Raw genomic sequence first — 15,743 nt, forward strand, 5'->3', positions numbered from 1 at the left:
GAACCTCCGTATGCCACGGGTACAGCCCTAAAAAAAGGACAAAAAAGAATACTGAATAACTGAGGAATGGATATTAGCAAATGACTGTGTATCATCAAAATCAAGATGCATCTTACAATCAATGGTATTTTATAGTCAACAGCATGTTATTTGTCCTTTAACCATCTGGCTGAGTCAACAAAAGGCAGAGAGGATGCAAATGTTTGTCAAGGAAAGATGCATATTAGTTAGGAAGGTGTTTGGAAAAAATCATGTGTGACATGGAAGCTAACATTACAAAAGTCATTCTAATTTCTTGCCACATTAGGGAAAAGAGTACTTGGATTCCTATTAATGCAAGCAGAAGACAATAAAAATCTGGGCTAGTCAATAGCATATTAATGTTCTTAAAAGTTAGACGTTAATAACAAAACCTGAATGTATAAATGTCCTCAGACATGCCGAAAACCCTCATATTGCAGAGATCCCTAACCATAGGCAGCCTATAGAAGAATTTGAGTCAGTGCATAAGCTTAATTTACATGTAGGTAAAATTTTATACTGATGTACAAATGGGCCTTTTCTCAGAGTTCATAGTTTTTGTCTCATTCTCCGAGGGAATTATGAGCCTGAAAGTTTATTTACTAATCAGAATCAGAAACAAGGGAGCAAGAAAGATCTTAATATATTGAATTAATAAGAAACCAGCTGAAAATAGCTATCTACTGGGTGTCTCCTCTCTGCAAGGCACTTATGAATAACGAGGCCTAATTAGCAAAAGGGTGAAAATCCTAAGAAGTTCTTGCATTCACCAGACAGAAGGAAAAAACTTCCATGAGAGATGTCAAGGGGACTCTTGGAGAAGAATCAATAGAGATGGATCTGTGGAATCTGTATCAGCAAAGGTTCATGGAACTATTACACGAAATATGGAAAAACAACAACAACAAACAAACACCAAGTTAAGAAAGCAGTAATGGCTACTAGGGTAGAAATGAGAAAAACATGGTCAATGTGTCAATGATAAAAGGCACCCTTTAAGGAATCAAGAAAATATAATCAACATGAAACTGATGATGTTTCTGAGACTTGGATGAAGAGAGGAATAGAAGTAATCAGATAAAAAATGGTGTTGAGAAATAAAGGGGTTCTGAACATACTCAATACTGATTAGAAAGGACCCAAAGGCGAGGAATAAGACCCTCTGGGAGACTGCCATGGCCACCCAAGTGCCAAAATGAAGAAGCAGTGTAAAAGAACTCTTTATTAGTAGGGTGGGAGCCTATGTTGGAGGGAGAAAACAGCATCACATTCATAACTGTTCTTAACCAGCAGATAAATAAGTTATCCTCTCTAGCTATCACCCACTGTTATCTCAATAAGGCTTCTTTCTTAATTAAAAAAAAAAAAAAAGAAAAGAAAAGAAACAAAAGACTTTCAGACACAGGTAAAATCTCCAGTTCTATATATACCTGGACAATTTTGCGGTACCAATGATCCAACCAAACTTCTGAAGTGCCTACCATGTAACATACGTTCCAGGAGGCGCTTTGCTCATGTTATTGATTCCTCACTACTCTGAAAAATAAGCACTATGATCCTCATCTTAGAGGCAAGGAAGCAGGGACTCAGGTAAAATAATTCGCCAGCCTCTCACAATCAGGGTGGCAGAAATAAAACAAGAAATGAAATCTGATTAACTCTAAAAGTTCTCACTTTCCAAGGCAAATTTTGTTATCAGTTGCTTGCATCTTTCTAGGTAGAACTTCAATGTGATTTTTAAGTTAAAATTCAGTTGTGTTCTACTTGTATCAAAAGAAAAAGAAACTTAAAAAGACATAAGAATAAATACCATCTTTGGAAATCATTCCAATATAACATATTCTGGTTTGTTTCATTATCTCCATCTTCCTCTCCCCAATCAAAAAACTAACCAGAAAAACACACAACAACAACACAAAAAAAAAAAAAAAACTTTTAAATTTTAAGTTTTAATGACATGTTATTTATAAGCATTGCAGGGCACATGTACAATTACCTAAAATTAAAAATTCATATTTGTTTTCAGTAAAGTTCTTTTAACTACAAATACATACTAAATTGTAATGAGGAGAAAACCACAAAATATTCTGACTCCTCTCACAGGGTAGTACAAATAAGATGAATCCACCAATCTTACAGTATTTTTGATTCTTACAAATATGCAATATAAATGAAAGCTTAAAATTAAAGCCTTTTCAGAACTAGAAAATGAAAACATAGTATTCCTGCTATTAAAATTGGATGCTTAAAAAAACTAGTACAATAAAAAATTGATATTATTTTACTATTATAATCTTATAATATAATATGTCTCATTAATTTAAATAATATAGTCCCAAGAAAACCACTTACTTGAATTGCAGGCTGCATGGTCAACTATATTGAAACTGCTGTTCTGAAAATAAAACAAAATATTAATATGCAGACAATGGTAGCTTTCTTGTTCCCCCGAACCCTCAAATTACAAGAAATCTGCTTTATTCTCCTATTTGACTGAAAACCTAAAACTTTTTCTTCTATTTGGAATAATCTGATTATAGGAGAACTCAGTAATACTCCTAGCTTCTCACTTCATGAAAGTACTTCTCATTTGAAAGGAAAATCTGAAACACACTTTAATATGTAAGTAATTCTTAAAGTACCTGACTAGTAAAATAAAACTAACAATAAAACTTAGCTCATATCAAAGTGTCCCAGGATTTTCCCCTGTAAATATATTGTAAATATAATGTATATACAAATATCACAACTGATAATGAAGCATCTCTCACCTGATCTTTATAAAGAGATCATATAAGTTTGTTCAAACTCTGTATAAATTCACAAGCTTAGCCATAAGCTTCTTTTACCAGACAATAAATAAAGAAAAATATTAATTTTAACAATGAAACAATACTCAATGCCTTTCTATAATAATTTTTCATAACTTACCTTCTCCATGAGGTACTAAAGACAAAAAAAAGGAACTGCAATTTAACTCTAAAGTACTATTCTTTAAAGCTTCGAGAAAAAAATACAACCTTAAATTAAGTTAGATTAATACAATTCTTTAATATATTTTCAGAGGAAAAAAGTGAAGAGTTTGAAAACACTCATAATAATATAGACCATATAAAACCTAGGATATTAGATTGCTTATAGCAACATAATATGCATTTTTTATTGTAAACCACCATTAAAACAGTCTAAGAAAAAATATAAAGTGGCTTACAAGGCTATAATGCCATCCATTTCCAAGGAGAAGTTACTTTCTCTCCTAAATTACATCAAACACACCTCATGCGCAGTGCCAGCTACACGTTCCACTGTCCTCTTAGGGACATTTCTTCTGGTACAAATGCTCAACTGCAGCTAAATCTAACTGAAAAGTCTGATATCACATATCACCTTGTCTTTGCAAGAAGGCAAAGGACAGCAGAATGTCCTTCTTGATGTCATTTTTCCTTCTCTCTACCCCAGCAAAAGGCCAAAGTACAACTGAGCATTACTAATGAGCTTGTTATGCTTCCCACGAGCTAATTCAGTGGGGGATACATTTTCCTTTAGCATAAATAATCCTTTGTCCCCAACAAAGACCCACAGTGAGAAGCTTCCGAGACCATTTTTTGAAAATGCAGAAAAGAAGCTGCTTCTATGAAAATAAGGAGTCTCACATAATCAGACAAGAGCTTTAACAGTTGGAACTGCCAACCCCAAACAAAAGAAGGCCTAAGTTATGAGGCGTGTGCAAATCAAGAACAGTAACATAGTCACAAAGAAGCTATCACAAGAATGTTTAGAAGTTGCACTTTTTATGGAAATTTCAACAAAATCACTTTTATGAAAGAAACGAAATTGTGCTCAACCTTCGGTCACTGAACTCTAGCAGTCTTTTGTATATACAGATATATTTTCCCCATATCATTCTTTTTCTGTAATAGGAAGAACTGCATTTAAGATATCAAAACAATATCTAGATTACTTTTTAAAAGACATTAATAAATGGTACTCAGGTAAACTAGAGCACATCTTCATATGTGAAAAACTATTATGTACACAAACATATGCTCTTACTGGAAAACTTTTATGGAAAACTGATGAGCTTGTATCTGTGAATCATCAATTAATTCCTGAGGATTCACTGTGTCCCAGATACTAAGAGCCAGTTAATATTTTCTCGTCCTTCACTCCTCTTTCTAAACCATTTTTGTGTCTCTGGCATTTAAGAGCAGCCTCTTTTCTGCAGTTAGCCCAGTCCCCAGTCTGCAGCACAGTCGCAATTCCTGCATCTTACTCATTTTATTACCTATTTCCCTCTCATCTCTTTCCCTAAAAGTCTCAGTCTCTACATTTTTTTTTTCCTTTTTCACATAAACCAATTATATTGAATCAACAGTGCTTCATTTCTGCAGCTGCATCTTAATTAGAAACTTATTGGCTTTACTTTGTTTCTGTGTTTGTCTTTCTGTCTTTTTGGAGAAGACTTATTTTAATTCTTTGCTGTCTTTTCCCTTAGATTTGGGGGGGAAGGAAAAGTTCTCAGGTGACAAAGGCCAAACTATTTGCTAACCCTGCTGGGAATCTTCACAAGACAAATAATCCATGCAGAGATCACAAGTGAAGACTACTATGCTTAATTTTTTAAACCTGGAGAAAATGTGAGACGCAGAATGCACTCATCCTCCTGAAACTGACACAGGATTTGGGCCTTGCCCACTTCACTTAAAAACAGGTTCAGCCATGAAGTCCTCAAGATTATCTGCAGTAAGGCTCTTCATACCAGTTTAACCTCAGGTCACAACAGGGAAAAAACACCCACCTGTGGCACCGTTCCTTTGTTCTACAGCTGTAGGCTTTGAAACAGCACATTTTCATTCCCCACCCACACTATAAGATGCAGTGGGGAGAGCACAGGGTGGTATGGCTCAGTCCTGGTACAAATTGGGGCCAGTGTAGAAATGAATCGCCAAAAAAAAAAAAAAAAAAAAAAAAGGCAAAGAAATAAGGTTTAAAGTTCTTCAGAAAAATAAATAATAACCGCCACTGTAAAATGTATACATTCAGCACCCCGCCTACAGATTATTGCCAAGATACCTAAGCTGCAGGGACATGATAAATGCCCAAGTTGGGAGAGTGGTTACTGCTGAGGAGGGGAGGAAGACGAGACTGGGGAGGGATGCACAGAGGCCTTTCAACTGTACCGGTAAGACTGACTTCAAGATAAGTGGTGAGAACACAGGTGTTATTAAACTAGTCTGTATGCCCTTCTGTATGTCAAAAAACTTTTCATCATCCTTAATGATCATTTAGAAAAACAGCTATAGAAGACATCTTCCCTAATTTATTCAGGAAATCTCCCCCCAACTTTCTCAGCTTTGAAATTTTGATTTAAATGTTTCCTAATTGCCTAATAGAGAAAATAGAAATGCTATATCCACACCAAGTAGATTTCATATGTTTTTAATGTGTACTAAAATAACTCAGCATAACTTCACTGCGGTAATAGAAAGTAACAGACCCATCTGGTTTGAATTCCAGATGACCTTAGGACAGCTAACTTCTCCGAGCCTCCAGTGCTCTGGTTTGTAAAGTGGGATACCACCACCTCCCTAGTCTGGTTGCATCTCACACATAGCTAGCACTTAACAAATGAGTTGTTATCGTGATACTACATGAGACAAAACTGTAGTTCATTTGACATAATTCATCAAATTAAAAAGGGATAGGAAAGCAAGAATAATGCTGAGGAAATCATTAAATATAATTTGGAAAGTTGCTTTTACTAACATAAAAATAAATATAGTTATTAAATGAAAATAAAAACTAAAATACCAACATCTTAAGTGGGAGGATACTCATATACAAGTCGGTGACACAAGTCTCTTGCTGGAATAAAAGTCTTCGGGGCTCTGTCACACATGGGCCCTTTGCTCCATTCAGCCTGTCTCCTCGCCATCCTCTCTATTGGCTTTGCCCACTCCTGTGGCTGTACCTCTGCTCAGGCTAGACACTTGTTCACTCGGTGTTGACTGCCTCATTTAGTCGACTAGCATTTACTCACAGCCTTTATCAAACCAGGCACCCCTGGCAAGAGATGCAGTGATGAACACAACAGGCATGATACTCTTATGGAGCTACCTCATTCGCTTGTGTATGGAGTGAATACACAAATGAACACACAATGTTAAGTCCCAATAATTGCTCTGAGGAAAGAACAGAGAAACAGCAGGGGCCTACTTTCAGACTTGGATTGAATGATTTAGAAATGGTTGTGCTAGAGACAAAACACAAATTTGAAGAATGGTGAATATTAGCCAGGGAGAGAGAAGAGGAAGAGTTCTATGCATAGAGAGTAATTTTTGCGAAGACTCTGAACCGAGAGGGTTTGGCCCATTCTGAGAACTAAAAGACGCAGGTATGGCTGAAGCATGGAGCACGTGCGGCTTAGGATAGGGTTGGAAAGCCAGGCAGGAGCTCCACCACAGGAGGCCAGGTTGCAGAAAATTTATACTCCAAGTGCAGTGGAAAGTCATGAGAGAGTCAACCAAGGGAGAGACGTAGTCTCACGCATAGTTTTAACAGAGGGAAAGAGGGAGAGAGAAAAACATGGCAGTGAGATAGCGATGGTTTAAAAGAAAACAGGAGGGGTGGGTACAGATGTGGGAAGCAGAGGAGAAGCAGAGAGGGGTAGAAACAGTGAGAGTAAAGAAAACTAAAACACACAGGAACTGGAGAGCAGCCTGGAAAGGGAAGGGCAGGGGGTCCACTGCTGCAGTTCAGTGACAAATAACAGCGACTGAGCAGGGATGCTGGCAACGTCTCCACCGGAGAGAACTGGATGGATTTGACATCTATTTTGGAATTAGAATCAAGACTTATAATGGTTAGAGATGGAGGGTGAAGGACAGGGATATAAGGGCAGAGTGAAGTGTCAAGAGTGACTCCTGGGGGAGTTAGTTCCCTGGTGGCTTAGCGGTTAAGGACTGGACCTTGGCATTGCAGTGGCTCAGGTCCACCCCTGGTCCGGGAACTTCCACATGCCATGGGTGCAGCCAAAAACCAACAAAATGTCTCCTGGGTTTCTGGCTTAAGCAATTGAGCAAATAGATAGTGGCAGCATTTACTGAGATGAGGGTGATGGGAGTCTGAACAGATCGAAGCAGGGAACCCAGCAGAGACAGGGCAAAATAGCTGCGTCTTGGTCATGTCTGATTTGAGAAGTCTTTAAAGACATTCGAGTGGAAATGTCAGGTTGGCAGTTGGAAGTACTAAGAGGAAAGTTCAGGAGGAGATAAAAATTGTCAGCAATACAGGCGAGATAAAGCCACTGGAATGAATGAGGTCATCTGAGAAAGAAATGGAGAAAGCAGTGATAAGGGTCAAAGAACAGGTCCTGTAAAAATCTAACATTTAGACGGGAGAGAAAGCGTCAGCAAAGGAGACGGAGTCCTCAGCTCGACTAAGCCCTCCAGGCTTGCAACTCTTCCGATTACCTCCTCCCAGGAGCCCTTCCTGACTCACCTGAATTAACTCTGCTTATTTTCTCTAGCTTTTGAATTCACGAGACACAGCATTTCTCCCAATTACTTGTCTTTACAGGGCTTTATACTATTTGTTGTTGTTGTTATTTCTGTACATTGCTTGACCAAGTATCTTATAAGCTTGTGCACTGCTATGGAAGGACTGTAAAGAGAATTATTCAAGCTGAAAGTTTGGGAAACACGTTTAGTGAGAGCTCCGTGAGCATCTCTAGGAAACACTGAGTAGGCAAAACGTGACAGCAAAACTTGGAAGCAGCCAGACAGCAGACAAATGTCTGACAGGAAACTTTTGGGGGTATTATTTATTATTTGTCACTTTTATTTACTATGTGACCTGAACTGATAAGTGATTTTGCCTCTCACTAAACAGGTCCAAGGTGAAAGATGTAGTTACTAGTCAAGCTACCAGCAGGTCAAGGGAGCTGTCTGATATACTAGAGGCATCGCTAAGAAAAAAAATGACTAAAACAGGTATGTATTTGGCAGAAGGTTCAAACGCACAAGATAGAATAGCTGTGTCAATGGGCAAGGACTCTGAGAACAATGTGCTACTCAGGAATTCATATGGCTGCCCTAGAGGACAGGCATAGTTTCGTGTGTGTGTGTGTGTGTGTGTGTGTGTGTGTGTGTGTGTGTGTGGCATGTCTTTTTAGGGCCACACCCATGGCATATGGAGGTTCCCAGGCTAGGGGTCCAATCAGAGCTACAAGCTCCCAGCCTACACCACAGCCATTAGCAACACCATATCCGAGCCATGTCTGGGACTTACACCACAGCTCACGGCAATGCTGAATCCTTAACCCACTGAGCAAAGCCAGGGATCAAACCCGCATCCTCATGGATGCTAGTTGGGTTCGTTAACCACTGAGCCAGGATGGGAACTCCCAGGCATAGTTTCATCACATCTTTTCAATAAACTCCATTTGTGGAAGGCAGCATAATGGTCCCCAAACATGTCTACATACTAATCCCCAAAACCTGTCAATATACTGCCTTCATGGACCCTGCAGATTGAGCAAATTAAGAGCCTGAGGAGGAGTTCCCGTCGTGGCGCAGTGGTTAACGAATCCGACTAGGAACCATGAGGTTGCGGGTTCGGTCCCTGCCCTTGCTCAGTGGGTTAAGGATCCGGCGTTGCCATGAGCTGTGGTGTAGGTTGCAGACGTGGCTCAGATCCCGCGTTGCTGTGGCTCTGGCGTAGGCCAGTGGCTACAGCTCCGATTCGACCCCTAGCCTGGGAACCTCCATATGCCGTGAGAGCGGCCCAAAGAAATAGCAAAAAGACAAAAAAAAAAAAAAAAAAAAAAAAGAGCCTGAGGAAATGAGAGACTATCCTAGTGAGCCCCATGTAATTGCAAGAGTCTCATAAAAGGGATGCAGAATGGTCAGAGCTAGAGAAGACGGTGTGAGAGCAGAAGCAGAGAGAGAAGGAGATGTCACGAGGAAAGAGACAGAGAAAGAAACTTGAGTTGTTACACTGCTGGCTTCCAGAGCAAGGAGCCAAAAAACACCGATGCCTGCTAGAAGCTGGAAAAAGGGGAAAGAAGTGGACTCTCCCCTGGAGCTTCTAGAATAGCCCTACCAACATTTTTTTAAAGCTCATTTCAGGTTTGTGACCTCCCAACTGTAAGATATTATATTTATGTTGTTATAAACCACTAAGTTTTGTGGTTATTTGTTCCAGCAGTAGCAGGAAACAAGTACACATCTTAAGTGAGGAAAGGAAGATGTGCCCAGAGGCTCAAGACATTTGACTTGAAGAAAGTAGTACGTACGCAAAACATGGTTAGAAGATGCAGCAAGGCCAACAACATGTTGAAGCAATGAGAAAGGGGGCACCAGATGTATATTGTAGACTTAAAATTTTTTAAAAAGATGCAAAATGTATAGCTAAAACCCATTGTGAGTGCCATGTGTTTGCTATCCTCATCATCAACAAAGGGCCCTGCTATTGTATATCTGAGATCATTTGTGAATTAATTAATAACTCATGTATATATTTACGAAGGCTTCTTGTGCTTACAACCTCAGAGAATAGCACCAACATTCACCAGGTTACCAGGGCATCTTGATTCCCTCCTCTCTCATACCTCCACCTCCTACCCAGGTCCCTACCCTACCTCAACCAAGACAATCAATGGCCATATCTTGTTTCCACCTTGAAATTTTCTCTTCAGTACCTATGGCCACTCCTCTAGTTCAAGCCCCCACCACCATCCTTCTCCAAGTTTACTGAAACAGCCTCCAACCAGTCACCCTTTCTCCACCCTTTCATCCTTCCAACATGTCCTTCATACACTGAAGCCAGAGGGATCCTTCGCAAACTCCCATCTAAGGATGTTATTACTTCCCTGCTTAAAGCCCTTAATGGACTTAACAGTGCCACACTCCCTTCAGGACAAAGCCTCAACTCCTTAATGAAGCTATCAAAGCCTTGCAGGATCCCCTCTAGCCTCATCTCTTGACCCTCACACTCCAGCCTGTTGAACTTGTTTCAGCCCTTTGGAGCAGCCTGCTGTCTCACCTCTGTGATCCGTCTACGTGGATGCTCTCCTTCCTCCTCTCTTCCAGACTCACTCCTACCTACCCTTCAGATTCAACTCTAAAAAGCCTCCCCGAACCTCCTCCCAAGTGTAGGTTGTATAGAAATACATGCTTCTATTTTCCTGTACTCTATACTTTAAAAAATAAGATCCATAAAGGAGCCACATTCTTCACCTCTTCTACTTCTGCGTAGAACTCAGCGCTAAAATTAGTAACAGAATTGCTCCTAAACAATGAATGTTGTATTTATCACTAAAAGAAATATGAAACAATAACAAAATAAATCTGTGGTGTATTCATTTAATGTAAAGACAGCTTCCAAAAAACAGGACACTTTATTTGTAAAATATAGAAGCTCTTCATTTGTTGGGAGTCTTTGCTTTTTTATTTGAAAATTCCCTTTTGCAATGCTTGGCAGAGATCCAACCTGAATATCTTAATTTTACAGAGAATTATTAGCTTGGCATAAAATTTTGTGGGATATGAATTTTTTTTTCATTTAAAATCAGGTTGCCTTTATATATGATAGACTAAAGGACTACGGAAGACATACGTATAACACAAACACTAACATAAAGAAGTGTAAAAACAACATTAAATGTCTATTTAACAATGTCTGTTCAAATGTTAAATGTCTCTTCAACATTAAATGTCTTTTTAACAAGTCCTCCATCAAGGGAAAAGTCGTAATGTTTAAAATTCTATATAAAGTGATCTCTTCACCTCAGCTTATACTTACTAATCGAAAAGTTTATGTTTTGCATGAATGGGCAGAATTTCTATCAGTCAGCACTTCAGCAACATCTAGCACATGACTGATGGTCATAACACTTTAAATTCCCATGACACTTTCAGCAGCAAAGATGAAACTGCATTTAGTGTATTGGCTACATTTTATTACATTCTAGTTCTTGGGAAATTAGTAATTCCCTTATGAAATACAGTGGCAACTTTCAGGTCAAAACAATCTACTCTGTAACAATGTAATAACATGAGAAAACTTTTCAGAGTTTTTAGGAGAAACACTAAAGAGATATAAATGTAATTGGTGCCTGCATCTTGTAAACATTACTTCTGAGACACTTCGCTATGGCCCTTACATTTCAATAAAAACAGAGAAATATAAAGTTTGACAACTGAATAGGTCAAGTCTCCTATTCTCTCACATTCTATGTACTTCACACGGTACATTAAGCATGTAAAGGTATATCTGATATCAAAGCATAGGAAGCAACAACTAACAGGAAGAAAGTAAAATACACACATAGATACACAGCCATGTTACTACAAGAAAGTAAAATATAGCAATACACATTAACTTAATCCCTTACTTTCCTCATCAACGGTCAGTTTGAAAAAAAAGTATTATTGAAATAACTGAACTTTCATTCTTAACTCCAAACTTAAGCTGAGGTAGGAAAGGGAAAAAAAGGGTGCTGCTTAGTAAACATATAATGAATAAGCAAGAACTCAATGGAAAAATGTAAATTACTTCTGAATTGACCCAAACATTATTGTACTCATTCAGCTTTTCAGCAACAGCATATATACTGTTGACATTATTATTACACTTTGTTCTACCATCACAAGTTATTGTCATCATTTTTTAATGAAGTGTTCCAAATAATTCCATAGCCACAGCAGAAATGGACCTGGGCCATACAAACAATACTGTGCAGAGAAGTTGCTTAATGGTGAGAATATAAATGCAAGAGTAGTATGGAAAAAAAAAAAAAAAAAACTCTTTGGACATTGGAGTGAGACAGTCTAGACTGAATTCTGGATGGAACTTAGTAGCTTCATTCCTTTCTGAGCTTCAGTTTCCTCATCTAAAACATGGAGAAAACACCAACTACACTGCGGGATTATTAAAAAGAGCCAGATACAATTTTAAGTGCTTCACATGAATGAACTTTATCATGAATGTTAATTACCACTACCTCTGGCACTGCCTTCACCTTCTGCTCCTCTCCTCTGTGGGGATAACCTGAACTTTTAATCCAAATTATACAGCATAGAAATAATAATCGCTATGTGTCAGGCACTGTTCCAAACAAGTTGTATGGATTATTTCATTTGATCCTCACAACAACCTTCACATCAGTAAAGTAGTGACTCTTAATCTTCTTTTACAGAGTAGAAAATTTAGGTTGAGAAAGATTAAATAACTTGCCTAAGGTCACGAACATGGTAAAGTCTGACTTTCAGAGCCCCTTGTGCTTCGTAACTCTCCTACACTAAAAAGAAATATTATTTTTAATTCATTAACGTCAAAATAGACACACCTACTATTCAAAGTCCGTTGGTTTTTAATGAGTTTTTGAAACAGATGAGTCAGACAGGGAACACGCATCAGGATCTGAACCAATCAACTATCACCTAAGTTTCCACTTTTTTCATCCAGATCCATTCCAGTCCCCTCCCAAAGGTAATCCGAGTCGGTGAAAACTCCAGTTCCCAATCACTGAAGGGCCAAGTGAGTGATCAGATAGCAGTTCACAAACGGCTTATCTTCTGAGAGAGTAGCTATTAGCACTCTGCACGCAAACGAAGAAACACCCAAACTCTGACCCAGACGGGGTCTACCAAACAAATAAATAAATAAAAATCTTTTCATTTTATAATGACTAATCAGCTTCTCCACCAGGTGTACCACGAAGCACTCTGAATCCATAAGGCTCAGTCTCCTTGCTGGAAAAGATCAGTTAGGAACCAGGAGTGACTAACTGCATGGGCAAGCAGTCTCCAAATTTTCCTCGGATTACCAAGGCAATCTGTAAGCCTCCCTCCACCCCACCCCCAACCGTTGGGTGTGGGTGGGAAAAGCCCCACGCTGAGCCTCCAGTTATATACACTTGTTCCGTCCATCTGGGCGATCTGGGCCTTGCAAGGACTGGAAGGCACAAATAGGGAAGAAACTGTAAACTCCGCCTGAGGGCAAAATGACTATCTGTCATCCTCCTTCCCACGTCAGTGACTTCATCAATTCTTCCACAGAGTGACGCTGAGGAATTAAGTGACCCTATAAGTGCAAGGCACTTGGAAATGAAGGTGCCCCTGGAGAGCCTAAACTAGCTTCAGGCTCTGATCCCTCCTCGGATTCTAAAGCTCTTCCGCAGTTTAGCACATCCATACCTGCCGTCCCCCTCCCGGCACACCTGTTGCCCTTTGCACAGACCTGGGGGGGCAGGGGAAGGCAGGCATAACCTCACCTTGACGGCCTCAGGGACCAATCAGAGCACGCGACTCCAGCAGCGGGCCAATCACAGAGCGTCTTGGATCCCTCTGCTCTGGGCCCCAACCAAACCACCACTTTGACTCCGCGACCGCAGGGGGCTCCTCGAGCGCAAGCCCCGAGAAGACGAGTAAAAGTTCGCGAGGTAAAAAGAAGGCAAACAGGGAAGTACTCACCCACCCAGGCGCAAGAAGCTCACTTCTCTCTACGGGACATCTCGCTCAATCTGTGCCTCGCAGGCACGCCCCTGACCAACCGCCGCGGCCGCCGCAGCCTCCCGGGTCTCCGGGTTCACCGCCGCCAGTTTCGAAGGAACCAATCAGAAGGCGGGTAGGGGGCGTGGTTTGAGGCCCCGCCCCCAGGCCGCCCGCACTGGACTGGTGTGCCTCAGTCAACAGGCAACCCGCCCTCTGCAGCCGTCTAACAGCTGCAGAGACCAAGCCCCTCTTTTTAAAGAATTTGTCTTGGTCATGGAGCACGTCCCCTTATCTGGCCCTCTCAGGGAGAGCAACAAACCTTATTTGTCCCGATTGGCAGGAGAGGTGAATCAACCTCGCCTCTAAGCATCCTGAAGTGTTGCGCTGCGCCCTGAGTTTTACCCTGATATGTTAAGAGCCCCTCCCAATCCTAAATCCACCTCTCTGGCTGTGCTGAAGGCACCAGGGTTCCCAGATACAACTGTCACCCTGCAGGAATGGGGAGAGGGATGGAGAGAAATCCTGTAGTTCCAGGCTACAGCTGCGGCTGAAAGCAAAAAGAGGATGTTGGCTCTTCCTTCAGGAAACACCAGAGCAGGGTGTAGGGGAGGGGGAAGACAGGAGGGGGGAGGCGGGAGGGGGGAGGGGGGGCAGAGGATTACCCTCTGCAGAATGAGAGAGGTTTACTAACTCCGAGGGTTGAGGTGACGTGGATACTGGGCTTGAATGTAACAAAAGATAGGTCTGTGATACCTAAATGTGGCTTGTTAATACCCGGGCAAAATCAGTGCCCAAAGCTTGGGAGCCCAGGCCGTTCCTCTTTTTTCAGTTTTATTTTGGGAAATCATGTTACCTCTTTGGGTCCCAGTTTCCCATCTGTAAAGAGTGGAATTGACCTGGAATGATCTCTCTAGCATTTATTCTTTCATTCACTCACCAAAAACAGGCAGGAGCTACACTGTTGCTCGCTGAAGAGACTAAAAGTGTGCAAGACAATCCTTGCCTCCGAAGTGCTCAGCAGCATGGTAAAGGCTCAGTGGAAGTCGGTGAGAGCAGCTACCAGTCTCCGAGGGTGATGGTCAGAGGTTTGAAAGGACTTGAATGTTGAAGGAGAAATAGAATCTGCAAGAGAGGTTATTTAGGAGCAAAGGATGCTTTCTAGGCAGAGAGAACAGCAAGGTTCCAGGGATGTGAGAGCACCTGGAATGGTCTGGGAATAGCAGTTTTGAGCGACTAGAGTTTGGGGATTCTGAGGTAGATCAGGCTTGGAGGAGTAACCACAGATGAAAACTCTGGTAGGTACTAAGGAATTTAGATTCTTGCAAGCAATTGTAATTATGTTTTAGGGGGAAAAAATCATTTTTGCGAAAGAAGTAAGACTGGCAGCAATCCTAAAAATTAAAAGCTGATAGGGAGTTTCCACTGTGGTGCAAAGGGATTGGCAGTGTCTCTGGAGCCCTGGGATGCAGGTTCAATCCCCCGCCTGGCACAATGGGTTAAGGATCTGGCATTGCTACAAGTACAATTCAGATCTGATCCCTGGCCCCGGGAACTCCATCTGCGGGGGGCGGGGGTGGGGGGGTGGGGGTGGGGGGGAAGGTGCTGGCAGTTACATAAATAGCTCAGAAGTGATGGTGAGAAAGACATGTCTGGAAATATCTAAGTGGCTGATTTATCTGGACTTGGAACACAGGGAAAAGAACTGTGGAGGAAGAATTAGGCATTTTGGTCTCGTGTTCACCTTGAGTTTGTGCCAGAGATACAGATTTGAGAAGTCAATTCAACAAATACTGTTAAGGACTTTCTCTGCACCAGACGCCATCCTAAGCACGGGAGTCCTACTTTCACAGCAGGACTTGGTTAGGTCAGCGAAGATGGTCCTCAAATAGTTGACATTTAAGTAGTAATTGAACCTGATGCCTAATAGTGATGGTTCCTTATTCACTGAGGTCTATTCCAGAATCTTTTACTGCCCATAACTGCAATAGATCCATTTTCACAGGACCTATAGTTCAAATCAACCTGTGTTTTATAATGTTTCTATTTAAAACTAAAGGGCAATTTGTTATACCATTTCAGAGTGGAGTTGAGGCTTTTTTTTTTTTTTTTCCTGTCTTTTCTAGGGCTGAACCCACAGCACGTGGAGGTTCCCAGGCTAGGGGTCTTATCAGAGCAGTAGCCACCAGCCTACGCCAGAGCCACAGTAACGCCAGATCCCAGCCAAGG

The 15,743-nt window shown here is 41.0% G+C and overlaps 1 protein-coding gene across 13 annotated transcripts in view; it reads right to left on the bottom strand.

Annotated features, from left to right (window-relative positions):
* GAS2L3 (growth arrest specific 2 like 3) overlaps window positions 1–14,023 on the bottom strand; it is a 41,910-nt gene extending 27,887 nt beyond the window's left edge. The window contains exons 1-3 of one of the 13 annotated variants that reach the window (XM_021092713.1): window positions 13,497–13,620; window positions 4,820–4,931; window positions 2,374–2,411 (exon numbers count right to left, since the gene is read on the bottom strand). In XM_021092713.1, coding sequence (XP_020948372.1) covers window positions 2,374–2,391 — 18 coding nt within the window. In that variant the 5' untranslated portion in view covers window positions 2,392–2,411; window positions 4,820–4,931; window positions 13,497–13,620. The other 12 variants (XM_021092705.1, XM_021092717.1, XM_021092716.1 and 9 more) reach the window with 12 other exon arrangements.

The sequence above is a fragment of the Sus scrofa genome, chromosome 5 (genome assembly GCF_000003025.6).
Source record: "Sus scrofa isolate TJ Tabasco breed Duroc chromosome 5, Sscrofa11.1, whole genome shotgun sequence".
Taxonomy (NCBI): Eukaryota; Metazoa; Chordata; class Mammalia; order Artiodactyla; family Suidae; genus Sus; species Sus scrofa.